This window comes from Manis javanica, chromosome 10, assembly GCF_040802235.1.
Source record: "Manis javanica isolate MJ-LG chromosome 10, MJ_LKY, whole genome shotgun sequence".
Taxonomy (NCBI): domain Eukaryota; kingdom Metazoa; phylum Chordata; class Mammalia; order Pholidota; family Manidae; genus Manis; species Manis javanica.
The window spans coordinates 19732612-19751340 of NC_133165.1; the positions used below are offsets into that span (position 1 = coordinate 19732612).

Below are 18729 nucleotides of genomic sequence, written 5' to 3' on the forward strand. Positions count from 1 at the left end.
AATGTGCACCCAGATAGACTCTCTTTTAAGAAGAGGTATAAAATAAAAACAAAGATAATAAAAACTGGGAGAGAGTTTATTTCTAATAAAACTACACCAAAGGAAATTTAAAGGATGTCCATTAGAAAGGAGAAAGTGATCCCAGAAGGAATGTCTTAGCTGTAAGTTGAATGGCAAGCAAAGAAACTGGTAAGCATCTAGGTAAACCTAAATGTCTGTAAAAAAACAAGTATTACCTAATTTGTAGAGTTTTTTAAAAAACAAAATAATGGACAAAAGATCACAAAAGTCAGGAGAGAGGTGATCAGGGTTAGTATTCCCCTAATGTTTTTGTATTTGTATTTCCCCAAATGTTAACATTTGCATAATCAGAATACAATGACCAAAGCCAGGAAATTAACACTGGTACAATACTATTAACTAATTTACAGTCATTACTCAGTTTTCACCAATTGTCCTGCTAATATATTTTTCTAGTCCAGGATCACATGGGGAATGCGCAGGCTTGCAAATGCTCCAGCCATAAGTACAGCAGTTGCTAAGTGATAAGGGAAAGGAACACAGATCCTTTCAATGGGAAGTGTTAAAGAATTTACAAGCATATTTTTAGATTATCCCAAAGAAGAGGTACACAAGACTAGCTAAAGTCACTCCTGTGAAAAAGAATAATAAACTGGGAACTTTTTATTGTCAGATATCAAGGTTATTATAAAACCATTAATGAAGACAATGTGATATTGACAAATGGATAACCAATGGAATATAATGAGGAATCTAGAAGGAGACCCACACATAATGTATAATATGCTCTTGACCTATTCCAGGAGTGGTAATGTAATTAATTCAGTGGGAAGATGTTGGCAGCCGCGCTCAGAAAATAGCGCCCAATGCAGGGCAGCCGGAAGGCCCCGAACTTCCTAATGACAAATCATCCCACACCACTAAACTACATGCTAATTGCGCCTTGGCATAAGGACCAATGAGACCCACCAAATGGTTATGCTAATAAGGCATATGGAGCCGCACCAACCAGGTCAGAGCATGAGAACTATATAAGCAAGCCTCTCCTTCCCCTCTGGGTCCTGCCCAACTCATTTGTTTCACAAAGAGCTGAAGAATAAAGCTTTCTGCAGAAGAATCCTGCTGTTGTTGCATGCTGTTCTTGCCGGCGAGGACAGGGCACGCGACAAGTGGTGCCGAAACCCGGGAACCAGAACATCACTGGCACAGGGAGGACCCTTCAGACATCTGGAGAGGATTCAGAACTGCAGGTCAGAAGAAAGCCCGGAGGGGTAAGTTCTGAGAGGCCCCTGCTTTTTAGGATGATGGTTGATGGTTCTCTGTAAATAAGGAGGCACCATGGGGAATGCACCGTCATTAGTCACGGCGCTGCAGACAGCTCTCAAAGAGCGAAACTTGAAGGTCTCCAGCAAAGTCTTAGGATCTTTTGTGAAGGAGATAGACCGTGTGGCCCCCTGGTTCATTTGTTCAGGGTCCCTCTCAATCCCGAGCTGGGACAAACTGGGGAAAGATCTTGATAGAGAGGAGGAGGAGGGTAGCCTGAGGGGAGGCACCAGGCCCCTCTGGAAACTGATTAGAGCTTGTCTGCAAGATGAGAGATGTGAAAAGGTAATAAAAGACGGTCAGAGAGCATTGACAGATATCCAAGAGAGCATGTCAGAAACGGAACGGGAAACAGAGAGCGCGCGTGGCCGAAAAAAGGCCACAAAAACGAAGGTAAAGAAACCTCAGAGTGAGGGAGAAAGCCCGCCTAGGGCAAAAGCGAAAGAGCCCCGAGAAGCGAGTGACGATCGCCTCGGAGAAAATAGTAAATACCCCTGGAAAGAGTTGAGGGACCTCCAACTCTCCAATAGGGAATCTGAGGAGGAATTAACGTCCGCAGAGGAAGGGGAAGAGAATAAAACCGCAGAGTGCAGAAGTAAGGGAACCAGCAAAGTTGAAAAGCGGACCAAGGAAAAAATGAAAGCAGGGTGTCCCCCGACGCCCGTTGCCCCGCCACCTTACGTGAGTGGCGCACTCTCCTTTTGCCACCCAGATACTCTTCAGGCAATTAGACAAATGTTTCCTGTATTTGAGGATAATGGTGTACGCTCTCACCAACCCCTGAGTCATAAACAAGTTAAAGACTTAGTGGAATCCGTCCGAGCGTATGGGGTCAGTGCCAACTATACCATAGCACAAGTTGAGAGATTAACAGAGACAGCCATGACACCCGCAGACTGGCAATATGTAACTAAGGCATGCCTTTCTAGTATGGGGCAATACATAGAATAGAAGGCATTGTGGCATGATATCAGCATGACCCAGGCACGCGCAAACGCGGCCGAAGGACAGCCTGCGTGGTCATATGATATGCTGACGGGCCAAGGACAGTGGGTAGCCAACCAGACCGCCTTCCCCTTACAGGTATACGCACAAATAAACACGTGCGCCGCCAAGGCATGGAAAGCCCTCACCAACAAAGGAGAAGTATCAGGCAATTTGACAAAAATTATTCAGGGGCTGAGCGAGCCATTTTCTGACTTTGTCGCTCGTATGATGGAGGCCGCAGGCAGAATATTTGGAGATCAGGAACAAGCGATGCCCCTGGTAGAGCAATTAGTATTTGAACAATGTACCAAGGAATGCAGACAGGCGATAACACCCTGGAAACAGAAAGGGATACACGCTTGGTTGAAAGCCTGTAGAGAAATAGGAGGGCCACTCACCAACGCGGGCCTAGCCGCAGCCATATTACAGAGCCACAAACAAGCCAGGATCACTAACAGAAGTATTAAATGCTTTCACTAATCTGTCACGAGGCCTGTCCCAGTATCTTTCAGGAAACTGGTCCCAGGACTTTGATGGAGCACTAGAACTGCGGCGAAAAATTATCCACATCAACTCCACCCGTCTAGATATCTCTGTAGCGGAAGGACTCTCTTCCTGGTTCCTCAGAGCTCTCTCCCATGTCAAGGAGTGGGCGGGCATGGCTGGGATGGGCGTGTTCCTGCTTGGAGGTCTCATGCTCTTACTCTGGTTGTTATGCAGACTCCGCAACCAACATAAGCAGGACAAGGTGATCCTTGCTCAAGCCCTAATGGCGATAGACGTTGGCGCCTCTCCCCAAGTGTGGCTCAACATGCTTAAGAAGGAAGCTCAGCTTTAGCTTGAGGTATCTCTTGCACCCTGAGCCCATGTGGCACTGCACCAGGCCCGAGTACCTCAATGCTTAATCACAGCTTTCTTTAAGAAGCTCATGGTGCAAGAGGGTTGAGAAAAAAGGTCCAAACCCTTTGTACCAAGCGGTCCCAATGCCAGCCAGAGGATGCGAGGCAAAGCACTGCAAGAGGTCTTGGACCCCTCTGAGAGGCATGCCTGACTGCATAGGGGTAGATGCCCAGAACCCCTCTCCAAAAAGGGGGCATCAGGAAGTATGATGGAGGTCAGGCCTCTGTCTCCGCCTCTGCTGGCAAGTTCCGCCTTGAGCTTCTGTTAGACAAAAAAGGGGGAGATGTTGGCAGCCGCGCTCAGAAAATAGCGCCCAATGCAGGGCAGCTGGAAGGCCCCGAACTTCCTAATGACAAATCATCCCACATCACTAAACTACATGCTAATTGCGCCTTGGCATAAGGACCAATGAGACCCACCAAATGGTTATGCTAATAAGGCATATGGAGCCGCACCAACCAGGTCAGAGCATGAGAACTATATAAGCAAGCCTCTCCTTCCCCTCTGGGTCCTGCCCAACTCATTTGTTTCACAAAGAGCTGAAGAATAAAGCTTTCTGCAGAAGAATCCTGCTGTTGTTGCATGCTGTTCTTGCCGGCGAAGACAGGGCACGCGACAGGAAGAGGGTAAAATGAAAGAGAGGGTAAGAAATCTGCAATATAGAATAAGAGGCTCTGATTGCTATTTCAGAAGATGAGAAAAAAGGAAGGTGTGTACAAAACATTTAATAATCCAAATAGAAAAATGTTATTGAATCATACCTCACACATAAATTGATTACATATTAAAAATTCAGTGTCTAAAGCCCTACGTAAGACTGTTCTGAGGATGTCACAGTGCCCATCTCCTGTCTCTTCTTCAGAGGCCCATTGCTTTCCTGTCCCTTGGTTTTCATGAGTTATCCTGTAGTCTTATAATATAATAAACTTTTGTTTTTGCTTCATGCCTGCCATCATCTAAGTGCTTTACATATATTAATTCATTTAATTCCACAAACAAGTCAATGAAATAATCTCTGGTTATTATCCACATTTTACAGATGGACATACAGAGGCTCAGAGAAGTTAAGACATTTCTCCAAGGTCAAAGGGTTATTGATAGTAGCACAGTCAGGATTTTAATCTGGACATTCTGGGTCCAGAACCTAACAAGGGAGCTGAAATTGAGGCTTTCTGTTGTATCCTTAAACTCTGTTGTACTGTGAAGACCAGAGTTACCACAGATCTGTTCATTTTATTGTTACTTGTGGTCAGGCCAATCCCAGCTCCAGGGAGGGGCATGGCAAAAGCTCGCTCTGGAAACAGGCTGAGGTACTACGTACCCACTTCCTACAGGCCCTGGGACTGGCCCTCACCTCTGTCATGCACACGTTTTGGCTCCTAAGTCCCTGCACCAAAACCAGAAGAGGGACCACTTTGCCCTGCCACCACTTTGCCTGCCACCGTCTTCGACCCCAAGCACTGCGTGGAGTGCACTGCAGGGGGAGTAAGTCTGCTCCCATAATGCTCAGGCCCTCCCACTACCAGAGGGACAGATGGCTTTAGGTATCTGCAAGTCACAATAAAGTGCTCATAGGCACATTTGGTGCAAGGAGATCAGTGTTGGTTAGTTTCTGCACTTGGCGAGGTGGGGCACACCTATGATTTTGTATCATCTGAGTTCTGTCTGTCTGATAAAAATAAGACTTTCTTTCCATCTATCACCTTCAGAGGCTTTGCCTTTTTAAGGAGCCATCACACAGGCTTCACTTTGGTCTTGTGCCCTGCAGCTGATGGAGGCTCTCATAGGAAGCCGTCACTGAGAGAGCTATCTGAAGCCTTGCTCAGACATATTGTTTTATTTTGTTTCTGGGTGAGATGTCTAAATTTTAAATATGGCTAACAATTCCAAATATGAACTGATAGTTTCTAGAAATTGCTTGGAATTTCACATTTTCTGGTCAGAGAAAGGCTTCTAAGCTACCACAACTAGAAATGATTGCCTGCTTCTCCAGTTTCTCCAGAAGTAGGCACCTGAGGCATGTTCATGCTGTTTTATTGAATACATAGCTGTACAGTCTCTCACCTCCCTACCAGGCCAAGTGCAATGGTGACACTACTCTGTATGAGCATAATCTCCAAAAGTGGCCCTGATTTAGAGGTAAAATGTCGATATGACAGAGGGGTCACATGTATGTCATTCTTGCAACCCCAACACACTTCAACAAAACCTTGGCCAAAATACACTACCTCATGAAGTAGGTCATCTGAGCTTTAGAGCAGATGTGTTGAGAAATTAGTTACCATATGCAACAGAGTTGCACAGCCTAGGATGTTTAATTCCTGCACCCAGGCTATTTTAAAATCAAGGAAAGAGGTGTTAAGAAAAAAAATATCCAAAACATAGAAATAAGGCAAAGGAAAAGCAGTATATTCTTTCAATGTTAAACATTTTAACAAGGCTACTGTTTTGCCTGAGGGTTTCAGCCCTTGGCAAGTTCACTAAGAATTCAGTGAGACTGAGAAAGGACAACAGAACATTCTTGGGGTAAACGGGTTTATTCCCAGCTTTATTCTCCTGGTAGGTTGAGCACTAGAATCACGTCTGCATCCAGCAGTCTGCAGGTCCGTAATCCACCTCTGCCCAGGCCACTGGGCAGAGCTCTTTGTGTAGTGACTCAGTCAGTAGTAGCTCATTGCCTACCGGGCAGAAGCAATAGCCTAGCAGGAGGCTGTTTAGGGTCAAGTGAGGATCTTGGCCATAGGAACTTCCTTTTTCCCCGCAGCTACCCAAAGGTCATTTAAGTATGTAAGAGAATGTAACTGTACTTAACTCTCCGTCTAACAATTATTAAAAACCCAGATTCTGTGAAGCTGCATCTTAATTTAGATTCTGTGAAGCTGCATCTTAATTTTGTAGATTGTTTCCTTTGTAAAGAGATGTAAATAATTTCTGTCTAGTGGAAGGATAATCCCAAATTTATTGCCTTGTAATTTATTTACCAGATTTATATTAACCTAACAACCTTATTTTAATATCCTTTTTTCTGATGTCTTTAAATATCTGTTTACTCAAGGGCTATTTGAATCTTGAATGAAGTTTTACCATCTTACTGATTCCTTCATTACAGTTTGAATGAATCTCTCACTTGTGTTCCCATTATTTCCTAGCAGATCACAGGTCCCCATGCTGAAGCAATGTGTGGCTCTCTGCTGACTGACATGGCTGAGTCTCCCAGCTAGGAGACTGCCGTCAGCAGTGCGCCTAGGAGAGAGTAGGGGCAGGACCCGAGAAGCAGGGGAGGTATCAGAAGTCTACAATCCCCAGAGAGCAGAGGGGCAAGGGAAGCAGAAAAAAATGGAGGAGAAAGAAGACAAAATAGGGAAAGAAAAATACTTCCCAAGGCCATCAAGGGCTGTGGGGTGGTGCAAACGACTGAATTTCAAGCTCTTTGGTGGGAATTTTGAGAAACCCTGGAAATGGACATAATAAGGACTCAACAGAGAAAATACCCAGTTCACTTAGATGAGCCAACAGTAGTAAGGAGAGGCATGAAAGAAGTGCATCTCCAAAAATAACTGAGCAGGCCCAGCAGGACAGAAGTCGCAGTCAGTTACAGGAAAATTAGAAATCTGTTATTAGCTGAACATGGATTCAAATGTTCTGTGAATCCACCTATAATTTTATCCATAGCATGCACATTAAATATTAACCTCTATTAAGAACTTTTTCCTCCTCTCCCAGCAGTTCAAAATAGCTCAAAATCTTTGAGGAGAGATTATGTTGTCAAGACAAAACAAAACCTGAAGTGGAATGAGTCATACCATGTATCCAGTCGCTAAACCAATGCTAAGGCGAAGAGAGATGACAGACCTCTGGGGGGCTGGGGGGCATCAGAGGGTGAAAGGGCTCTGCATCGTGTCTGTATCCCGAGCACAGACTCCAAAGGTGACTATTTTGCTCCAGTTTTTAGTGCCCAAAATCATTGCTTTACAGCTGTGATTAATAAAATGTTGGAGGAAGCAGTGTCAACAACAGGAAAGAAAGGAAAGGAGGGGCCTTGTTTTTTATGCTCACCCCACCCGCCAAGTCCCCACTCAGGCGTATGCACCAAGCCTCTTTCCTCTGGTGGTGGGCCCTTTGTCAGTCTCTGCTTACCGTGGTCAAAAAGGGGAAGTGTCTGAAAGATTGACGCCTCCAAAGAAATTTTCAACTGACTCAAAAGAAAAAGACTGAGGTAGCAAACCCACCCAAAAAATACTGAACAGTACTTCAAACGTATTGTTTAATTGCATTTAAGTTAGTAAAAGAATGGAGATCAAACCTGGGCAGAGGCCTTTGGTACCATTGAATGCCCTTGCATCACTGAATTCAATACCCAAGCAATAAAACTTCCACCCTGAAGGGCCCATCCTTTGCCCCAGTAGCTTATCTCTCTAAGCAATTAGACCCCACAGTTCGGGGATGGGCCCCCTGCCTACAGGCATTAGCCGCTGGACAGCTCTTGCAGAAAGAAGCTCATAAACTAACACTCTGGAGCGCCCCTTACCATTCTGTCCCCACATCACCTAAAAGATCTCTTAACCTACAAAAGTTTACAGACTCTCCCTCCCTCCAGACTCCTGACCTTACTGTCCTCTTTCCTCCAAAATCCAGACATTTATTTCCTCCCCTGCCAGCCCCTGAATCCGGCCACTCTTCTTCCTCTGCCCTACTCTCCTCATACTCCCTCACATGATTGCCTAGAAGCCCTTCACAACTTCCTTCCATGCCACTCCATGATCTCCGAAGGAGCCCTCTCACACTCCGACCTCATCTGGTTTACTGATGGGTCCTCCTTTAAACATGAGGGCATCCACTACTCAGGATACGCAGTAGTCTCCCTCGAAGATGTCATTGAGGCACGAGCCCTACCCCCTGGTACAACCAATCAGAAGGCTGAACTCATTGCAGCCACCAGAGCTTGCACTCTGGCCCGGGACACGTCTCTCACATTGTACACTGACTCCAAGTACGTATTCCACATTCTCTTGTCTCATGCGGCAGTATGGAAAGAACGAGGCCTCCTCACCACAAAACGGAATTCCATAACTAATTCAGCCTTAATTACTAAACTTCTAGAGGCTTCACAACTCCCACACCGACTAGGCATAGTCCACTGCAAATCACATCAAAAAGATGACTCCCCCATTGCAAGAGGTAACAACAAAGCCGACAGAGTAGCCCGGTCAGTTGCCCTATCAGAAAACACACCAGACAACAATCCATCTGCCCTTGCAGTTTTAGCCTTATCACAAGACACCCTCTGCTCCCAGGACAAAAAGTCTCTCTTCCGCCTCTTACATGACCTGTTCCATCCCAGCCCCCAATCCTTGATCCATTTTTTACAATCTTTTTTTCCTCTCTCTCCTGAAGACAAAACCCTACTTAACCAAATCACCTGCAAGTGCAACATCTGCCAACGCACTAACCCTAATACCCCCCTCAAAGCCCGACCCTTCCCGGCTCATCAAGCAAGGGGTAATGTCCCCGCTGCAGATTGGCAAATAGACTTCACTAACATGCCCCCTGTACGACGCACCAGATACCTACTCGTGTTAGCAGATACATTTTCAGGATGGGTCGAAGCTTTCCCCACCACTAACAAACGAGCGACCGCGGTTGCCTCTATCCTCCTCACCCAGATCTTTCCTAGGTTCGGGATGCCCACTTCCCTCCAATCAGATAACGGCCCTGAGTTCACTGCCCAAATTATCCAGAACCTCTCCGAGTCGCTCTCGCTCCCATGGCATTTACATTGTCCTTATCGACCACAAGCTTCAGGAAAAGTAGAAAGAGCCAATAGGACTCTAAAAGACATCCTGACCAAACTATCTCTAGAACTACACCTTGACTGGGTTCGCTTACTTCCCTTACCTCTACTCCGCATTCGAGCCCTCCCAAAGAAACCTTCCTTCTTGTCGCCATTTGAGATCATGTATGGCCGCCCGATTCTACCCCCGGGGCTCCCTTCCCACAAAGGACCAATTCCTCCCAATATAGCCCTTCCACTACTCTCTCTCCTCCGCACTGAATTGTGGAAATATCAGGATTGGCTCCTTCCTGATCCATCCGCCTCCCAAAATCCTCCTGTCTTACAGCCCGGCCAACTAGTGTTTTATAAGCCACCAGAAGATGGGCCCTCTCTCACCCCGAAATGGGAAGGTCCACACCCAGTTATTCTCTGCACCCCCTCGGCCACCAAGCTCTCACTGCCTGATAACTCTGTCACCCCTTGGATTCATATCTCCAGGTTGAAACCAAATACCCCAGACCCACCTTCTCTGGACACCCAAGACCCATCAGTCACAATCCAGAGTCCTTCGGATACAGCCCAAGACGCTGTCTACTCTACCACGCCTCATCCCTCTGATCCCTTGAAGCTCCGCATCTCCCGTGCACCCCCTTTGCCATCCATACCTGAATCATGACTTTGTCCTCCTTTACTGCTCTCTCGCTTTTTTTCCTCATTCCTATTGTCTTCCCCGCCGCCCCACCCTCCTTTGTATGGCGATTCAAAGTCAGGCAGACTTACACACAGCATCAAACAAAAGTTACTGCCCTCATTGCCACATCAGACTGCCCTCTGAAAGGCTGCTCTGAGCCTTTGTACCTCCACTTTCCTCCCTCCACAGAAGTATTCATTTACAGCTACCTTTATTCTCCCTACCTCTGCTTCCTCTATGACCAAAGACAAGCCTATTGCAGGCGATGGCAAGACACCTACGGGGGATGTCCCTACTGGTCTTGCGCCATTCACTACATGGGTGACTTCCAGTACCCACAGTATTACTCCTCCAACCGTTTCATGAAATATCCCAACGGCTCATTCTCCTTATCAATCCCAGATCCCTGGGACTCTCGATGGGCTGCCGGAGTAACAGCCTCAGTTTACTACAAGGGGTCCTCGACCCCTCATGGTACCCTTCATATCTCTCGAGAGTATGTTTCCTCTCGCTCCCAGATCTCTCAAGTTGCATCAGATATCAGACATTCCGAGAAAGTCATTATCCAAACTCTTAATGGCACCTCTTCATCTTCTTTATTCCTCCTACTCTTGGTTACAGCTCATTCAAGACACCACCATCCTTCTCAACCACACCCTCAACACCGCCAATTGTTTCTTGTGCGCATCACTACAGCGCCCACTGCTGGCCGCCATGCCCCTCAATATTTCCAACTACTCCTTCCATGCAGAAGGACAACCCCTCCGCCCCCTGGCAGACATACCCCTATGGGAACCAGAATACGCAGATAATCTCACCATCCACCACTGTGTAGGCCCAACTCCACCCACCTCCAGCGCACTTCACTGCCTCTCTATCTACACCCCTACCTCCGGCTCTAAGACTTTTACACAACCGGGACACTTCTTTTGGTGTAATGGCAGTCTTTTCAACTCACTGCCTCTCAACTCCGATACACCCTGCATTCTCGTCACCCTAATCCCACATCTTACACTTTACAGCATGGCAGAATTCCTTGAGCTCCAACCTCTCTTGCCCTCGTGCACAAAAAGGGCTGCTTTCCTTCCCATCATGGTCGGTATCTCTTTGATCACCTAAGCCATTGGGGCGGGGTTTTCGGGAGGAGCCTTGGGTCACTCTCTATGGGCAGTTAGAGATCTCAACGCCAAACTTGAGGGAGCCCTGACATCCACTGCCGATTCCCTAGCCTCTCTCCAAAGACAGGTCACTTCACTAGCTAAAGTCACCCTTCAAAACCGGCGGGCCCTAGATCTGCTTACAGCCGAGAAGGGCGGCACCTGCGTCTTCCTCCAGGAAGAGTGCTGCTATTACATCAACGAATCCGGCATTGTAGAAACTGACATCACCAAACTCACCGACCTTGCCTCCAGTCTCCACTCTGCTTCCAATTCCAACCCATTCTCTTCAATACTAACAAACCCCCTCCTCACCTGGGTCTGGCCCATTGCAGGCCCCATAATAATCATTCTTCTCGCCTGTCTCTTCTTACCCTGTATAATAAAGTTCATCAAATCCCAAGTCGGAAAAATCTCTAATCAAGCTTTCAACCAGCTTTTACTCAGGAACTACCAGCTTCTGGCCACAGAAGATCCCTCACCCTCACGTGACCTCCTCACCACATGCTGAGATGGACCCCTCTCTCCACTGGAAACTGTTCCTGGAAACAATGGCCGCAGACGCCTGGCTCCTGACACCCATATCCTCTTGGCACCATTGGAATCAACAGGTCCTCGACGTATGGTTACAGGGAACCTTCATTGATTTCCAACCTGAAGAAGTCCACATCTACTCATCCTTACTGTGGGGAGTCCTATCAACCCTTTCCTCCCAATCCTCAAACCCTCACTCCCTTCTACGCCCCTGTTCAGCAAGAAGCAGTCAGAGAGAAAGCAACGTCCAGAAACCCATAGAGGAGAAAGGGGGGAATGAAGGGTCCCCACCAGTAAGATGGCAAACTTCCGGCTTCTTTTTGGGGTCCTCGGTTCCCGCCGGCGCACCTGAAGCCCAATCACCTCTCGCCCCCCTCCCAATCCCAGCACCTAGCCAACAGCCACCAGCCCCGTAGAAGTAACACCACAATCACCCTATGCCCCTTCCTATATAACCCAGCACCTTTCCCTAATAAAGCAGAACTCTCCGGTGAATTGCTGCTGTGTGTCGCTCCTTTCCTTTCACAGCCAATAAACATTTTTCTCTATAGGAAGCAGTTCTAATTCTATTTTAGAAATACAGATCGTTGATGAAATTCAGGTGCCATTATCTTCTCCCTGTTTAAAGGATTCAGATTCCCCTTCTGCACCTAGTGCGGTCCATTATAATCTGGGGTTGGGGGAAGCAAGGCTTCAAAACAGGTAAAATTGCTTTCTTGTTTTCTGTTGTCATTGTTAGGCAGGAAAATAGACATGAGCTGGTGGAAAGAGAAAAAGGCCAGGAAAATCCACTAAAAAGACCCAAAGTTAATCAATTAAAGCTCAAAAAGCCAGGAGCAACTTGGCCTGGAATGCTTGAATATTACCCAGATAAAGGAGGGTACCTCAGCATAGCCCATGTCTTTATTGTGTTAATCATGCAGGCCCAGTTTATTTTTTAACTTTGCCTACATGCTATTTTTTTTCTCCTTCCAGCCCTAATAAAGTAGTTTGTAACCTAGGCAACAAATTAGCATGCAGGCCCAGCCATAAACAACATAGTAAAAGGAAGGAAGGAGTCCATCTTAAAGACTGTATTCTAATATTCCAGGAAGTTAAAAATGTAAGATTCTTAACTTACTCTTTAGCAAACAGAAAATAACTCAGCCCACGTTGGGGGCTGGGCAGGCAGCTTTGCTTCATAGCTCCCAGACCAAGCCTCCAGAGAAATCAGAGCAATAAGTTCCTTGTGTTAAGTGTTAAGTTAATTCTAAGCATTCAAAGATCACTTAACAGGTCTGCACCCCCAGGCCTCAGTCACATTCCTAGAGAATCCTTAAAAGGGGGAACCCCTAACCTTTTGGGGCACTCCTCTCTCTGAGGTCACCCGCACTTTCTAAGTGTGTAACCTTTTAATCTCAAACTTTCTCTTTCCAAACCTCTCAGGGTGCCTCTCCTTTCTGAGGTGGCCTGTAATTTTTCTGTCTTTAAGTAACTTTAAATAAAACTTTTACTCTGCTTTACCCTGTGTCCTTCAATTCTTTGTTGTAGTGGGGACAAGGACCAAGGAAAATACACAACGCTCCCCCAACATTATAAGGGAGTTATGTATTCAGCTCCAAAAACATTTCACTAATACAATTCTTTGCTTCACCAGGAATAAGACAAATGATTTAAACTTTTATTTTCTTTCCACCTAAGGGTTCTTGTTACCCTGATCAGCTAAAGGAATCTTGGAATATCTGCTTGGGAGAATGCATGGCCTAAGTGCAAGTGGTTAAATGCCCACAGATGCTGGGCTCTAAGAGCTCACAAGAGTCTGTTTGCAATTTACTGCTGGCATCTGATGCCATTCGGCACATTGCTAATAGGCTACCCTTGGGAACTGATGCTCTCTGATAACTCACTTCTAAAGTCACGTAAGCAAGTGAAGTAATTTTTATTTGCTGGCATGAATTATGCTACTGGTGAAAATCAGAATCCAACTTGTTAAACCAATGTGGATTTACTCTAATTTATGCATCACTCAGATGATCAGGGCTAAAAGGGCAGGCTAAAATTCAGAAACGAATAGTTCCTGCTAGACTCAAATGCAACAAGGTATCACCTCAGCGGAAGGCTGCCTATATCAGCACCACCCACCAAGGGGCTCATTAGCATAAAAAGGCTTTTGAAATGCACTTATTTCATGCTTCCTGGCCTTTGTTAAACTCACGTAAGTGTATTGTTCATTTTCTCTTACTGTGCCTGAACATTCCCATCAGACAATACATTTGCTTCCTTTTCTCTTTTCACTGAATACAGGAGAGGCTTTCTATTTCCCTTTCTTGTCTAGCAGAAACTGTCTACACATCACATCTTCCTCTTTTGCCAAATGGCATTTACATGTTCCCCTTCCCCCACCATACACACACACTTTGCTACAGTTAGAATGGCAAATGGGCAGTCCTCAAGGAAGGCAACCGGATCATGGAAAAGGAAAAATACATCAGGGGCTATTTCTTCAAACTTTTTTGCATCAAGAAGTGTTCCTCCAATGGATTACTGTTAGGAAAAAGACGGACATCAGGGTGTCCAATGAAGCCTGCTATCTACAGCTAGGTTAGGCAGAGGGAGTTGTGGTTCAAAGGTGCCATCAGCCCCAGATATGGAGGAGCTGGGGAAGGATGAAGGGGTGGTGCCGGAGGCACTGGCCCCTCCTCTACTGAAAGCCCAGTGGTTGTAAAGAAAATAGACACAGCAACCGAGGGTTCCTCCAGGAGAGGTGCAGCCTCCTCCCCAGGTCACGGAGCACTCTGTGCCCCACCCCAATACTCAGGCTGAGCTGGTGGATTTGGCCTCCCGGTTTAGGCAAAAGCCCTCGTGGTCGGTATCAGCTTGGGTCCTGCATCTGTGGGATTTAAGGGTGGATGGAATTGTTCTGTTGGGATCAGCGATGGGAAAGCTGGCTTCCCTGACAGTTCATCCTGCCTTGAGGCAGCATTTACAAAATGCACATCAGACCCCAGGAAATCACTCCCTCTCAACTGGCTTATGGCTGCACTGGTGCTGTGTTGCCCAATCCGGGTGATTCACCATCCTCCTGCTAGATGGCAGACGTATGCTGAGCTCCAACAGGTGTTACAGAAGCTAGGCATAAAAAAATGCCATCTGTAGACCAGAGACCCAGATGAGGAAACTATTACTGCAGGAATGAGAAATGTTGTGCTTCAAATGCCTCCCACATTCCTCTTTTGGTCTCTAGTGGGCATTCTTGCCCCTCACTTAGTGAGGTGACCCATACAGTAGCAGACAGGAGAGGCGGAAGCAATGAGAACACAGAAAGAAGTAAGTTCTGTTACTCAGAGAAAGAATTTAAAGGGCTCCATGAAGGTTACGAGAACCCATATGTGGGTTGATTTAATACAAGTGCAGGCAGAGATGAAGGAGGATTACAGCAGACTGTTGGATGCAGACGTTAATTCTAGTGCTCAACCTATTGCTGGGAGAACAAGCCGGGTAATAAACCCTTTCACCCCAAGAATGTTCCAGTGTCATTCCTTAGTCTCACTTAATCCATAGTGAACTTGCCTGGGGCTGAAACCCATTGGCAAGACAGAGACAATGTCAGGAAATGGGAAGTGTAATTTAATACGTTCCTCCTCTTTCCTTAACTTGGTGTTCAAAGGTGTCTGGTTTTGCCCTAAGTAGAATTCAGGCATATTGGAGATTTTCCGGTGAGCCAGAGGGGTGGGGCTTCAAGAATCTGCAAGAGTGAAGAGGAGCCCTCTGGAGGGAATCACACCCCAAGAAAAAGAAGTAGACACCACAGCTATAGGAGGGCAGGGGCCATTCACATTTGTCATCAGATCAGGCCCCGCACACTCACATTCCACATAGGAATGTGTGCAGTAAATAAACACTAAGTGTTTGTTCACAAACTTCAAGTGAGACGGCAGCAGTGGACTGGTGAGCCTCCTAGAGGTGCAGGAGGCGGTTTCCACTCGTCGCGTCACGGCCATGGGAGCTCCGCCTGCAAGGAGCCTGCGTCGCTGGCAGCACAGCCTCAGGAGGCGACAGCAGTCTTGCACATCAGCTCCGTCTGGAGAAGGGGGATTGACATGCTCAGTGGAGGTGAAATGATGGAAAGGAAATGACTGTTACTGTAGGGTAACTGACCAGCCTTGTTTGGAGAGACACCCTGGAGACCTTCAAAAACCTTGGCTTTGGGTGGGGCCTTTGCAGAACACCGAGATCCTATATTAGCAGGTGGAGCAAGAGCCCAAGAAACCGGGGCGACAGCTGATTCTTTTACCAAGTGATGTTTTACTTATGGAGGGCATAACCAAGTGAACAGACCCTGAACTGTTTCTCTTTTGAAGGACAGAAGATCCATGTCACCTAGGGCTAGCTCCTGAAATGCTTTGGCACCAAGAGTAGCAAAACTGGAATGTGCTGCAGCTTTTGGGGGGCTGCTGACTCCCTGAAAATGTCACGGAAAATATTGCCAGGACTACTGATAATTTTAGCACTCTACTGAAGGAATTAAACTACAGCTATTAGCCACAGGATATAGGGAAAATGGAAGTTCCATGGCCAGGATCCTCACCTGATCCTAATCTACTCACCCACTGTGTATGTGGGATGATGTAATATTTAGCTACTGCACAGGCACATGCTTGTATACTTGTTGACTGTAAGCCATTATTGCCTGTGTTGATATAAAAAAGATTTCTGCCCCATGCTATGAGCTGAGAAAAGCAGAGCCTGGAGCAGAGACAGAGACTGAAGTGGAGGTGGACAAGATTCTAGTGCTTGACTTGCCACAGTGAAAATAAAGCTTGGTAGAAGCCCCTTTTGACCCACAACATTCCTTTGTCATTTTTCAGTCTCACCAAATCGAGTGAACTTGTCTGGGGCTGAAACCCCCTTTGGCTCTGAGCTACATGGGGCATTGCTGAAACTTTGTTTTAACATTTAATTTCTGTAGCCCTTTATGTTTATTCCTTTCAGGTTTGGTTCATCCTTATTCAGTGAAAGCATCTTCAAAGACCTCATATCTGGATCAATCCTCCATGCATATCTTTCATGGTATTTTCAGTACCCTTAATTTAAAACCTTATTTTATATAAACATACTTGGTTTATGTTCTTGTCTTCCCCAGTGAAGCTATAAGTTCCTCGTGGACTTTATAGGGACAGGGATCGTGTCAGATATTTAAATTATTTGAACTGAACTCTTCATAGCCTTCATCATTATCAGAGTAAGCTCATATCACTGCCCCCCAAAAATCAGATCAATTTTTTGATGAATATCCTACCATAGGTAAGACCTGTAGTCATCATCCAACATCTATTTTCCTCTTTTTCAAGAGTAATAAGAATTGTATGTGGGCATAGAGCAACCCAGTAAATATGACATTTCCCAGAATCCCTTGCTGTTAAGTATGGTCATGTGATTAAATTTTGGCCATTGGGATGGGGGCGAAGTATTGAGTGTTACTTCCAGTTTATACCAAGAAAGAGAAGGAAAGTACCTTCCTTCCTCCATATCCTCCATCTTGCCACTTAAATCAAGGATATGGTGATGAACCATCCCTGACCTTACAGAAGAAGCCCCCCTCTGGATAAGGCAGAAACCTGCTGAAAGGGGCCTGGGGCCTGACAGCCCTGATGCTCGCCCCTGAGCCGGTGGGTGAGGGAGAGATCAACCGGCCGACTCCAATCACTGAAGGTGTGAGGAGAATCACTTTTTTAATATGTGGTATACATAAAAATATTTATTTCCTGGGACCAGCCAGTGTTCTTTCCTTATTTATAATACCTCACAAATGCTCTTGACACAAAATAGGAAGAAGTTTAATATCAAAATATAAATAATACATTAAGTCAGTAGTTGGTATGTGAAATTGGCAGAATCCCTTTTATAAGCAATGAAATTGCTAATGTTTTAAGTCCTTAATTTGCTCCTAACTGTGAAATGAGGGAAGAAACTTCCCTTTTAGCCTTCATCACTCCCACCACCCACTCGTCTACCACACAGACATCCATTGGTCCAACTCCAAGACGGCTGAAGTAAAATTCTCCACTTCTTGTCCTTCTGTTTCCCTCAGGTCACTAAAGTGTGGCCCCCTTTCTACCCGCAATATGAGACTCTCAGATCACATGCTGAACTCTGATCAACTGTAGTGAGAAACAAATTTTAGCAATGCCCCATGTAGCTCGGAGCCAAAAGGGGTTTCAGCCTCAGACAAGTTACGTGAATGCCATGGTCATATCCTTTATCCATTTTTCTCTTGGGTTTAGCATTTTCTTGTTTAGTTAACAAAATGTTTTGTCTGTTGCAGATATTCATCCCTTGTTTGCTTTAGTTGTTTCAAATACCTTTTTCTGGTATATGATCTGGATATCAACTTTGCCTCATATTTCTTAATGAAGTCTTTGATTTTAATCTTTTACATCCATTTCCTTTTTATCTTAGAGTTTGCATTTTGGGGAGTTGGTCTAAGAAATTCTTCCTGTACTTATAGACAGAAAAATAATCTATGTATTTCTTTTTTCTTTTCCATCAGCTTTTCAGATTTAACTTTTCCATTTTTTACTTTAATCCAACTGGATTTAATTGTGAAAGTAGAAAAACTAAGAAAAAGGTCTAAAAAAGGTTTTTTAAGAGGACAGCAATGAAAATAAGGTTGAGAAACACTGGTATAAGTTGAGAATCCAGCATCACTTTTCTCCACAAAATGACATTTCCCTAATATACATTAAAAGCTTTATTAATCCTTTCTCCCTATGCACATACCAGCTGTCTGATAGTTGGCAGTGGGTGCCCCTCTCACTGCCCTTTTGCATAATTGCTTACTCATAACATATCTAGCTTTCTTATAGACGTTAGGATAAGTATGTTGAATTCATTTTTTAAAAGTCCTACTGGAATTTTCACTGGGATTGAATTGAATGTATAGATTAATTTTGGAGAACTAACATCTTCACACTGTTGCCATTGGTTCCATGAATATGGTATAGCACGTCATTTATTTAGACCTTTATTACCATTTTCTTGTTTAATTAACAAAATGTTTTGTCTGTTGCAGATATTCATCCCTTGTTTGCTTTAGTTGTTTCTAATACCTTTTTCTGGTATGTGAAAATACATTTCAAATGTTCTCTTTATAAAGACCTTATACATTGTTTATTTGGTTAAATTCATAATTTTTTACTTGCTATTACCAATAGCATCACAGAATCTTATTTCTGGTTGACTATTGCTGTTGCAGAGGAACACCACTGATTTTTGTGAAAGGATCTTGTATCTGGCATTCTTGCAAAATCTCTTATGTCTATAGTCTTTTTGTTGATTCAGTTGAGATTATCTCATCTAAAAGA

At 45.2% G+C, this 18729-nt stretch overlaps 1 protein-coding gene across 4 annotated transcripts in view; it reads right to left on the bottom strand.

Annotated features, from left to right (window-relative positions):
* Positions 1–289: 289 nt before the first annotated feature.
* LOC108400924 (sestrin-3-like) overlaps positions 290–18729 on the bottom strand; it is an 85995-nt gene continuing 67555 nt past the window's right edge. For 2 of the 4 annotated variants that reach the window (XR_012121997.1, XM_037003662.2), the window contains one exon: positions 290–15446. Coding sequence is in view for 2 of the 4 variants with exons in the window: in XM_037003662.2 (XP_036859557.2) it covers positions 15411–15446 (36 nt within the window). In the remaining 2 variants the exon portion in view is untranslated. The other 2 variants (XR_012121998.1, XM_073214829.1) reach the window with 1 other exon arrangement.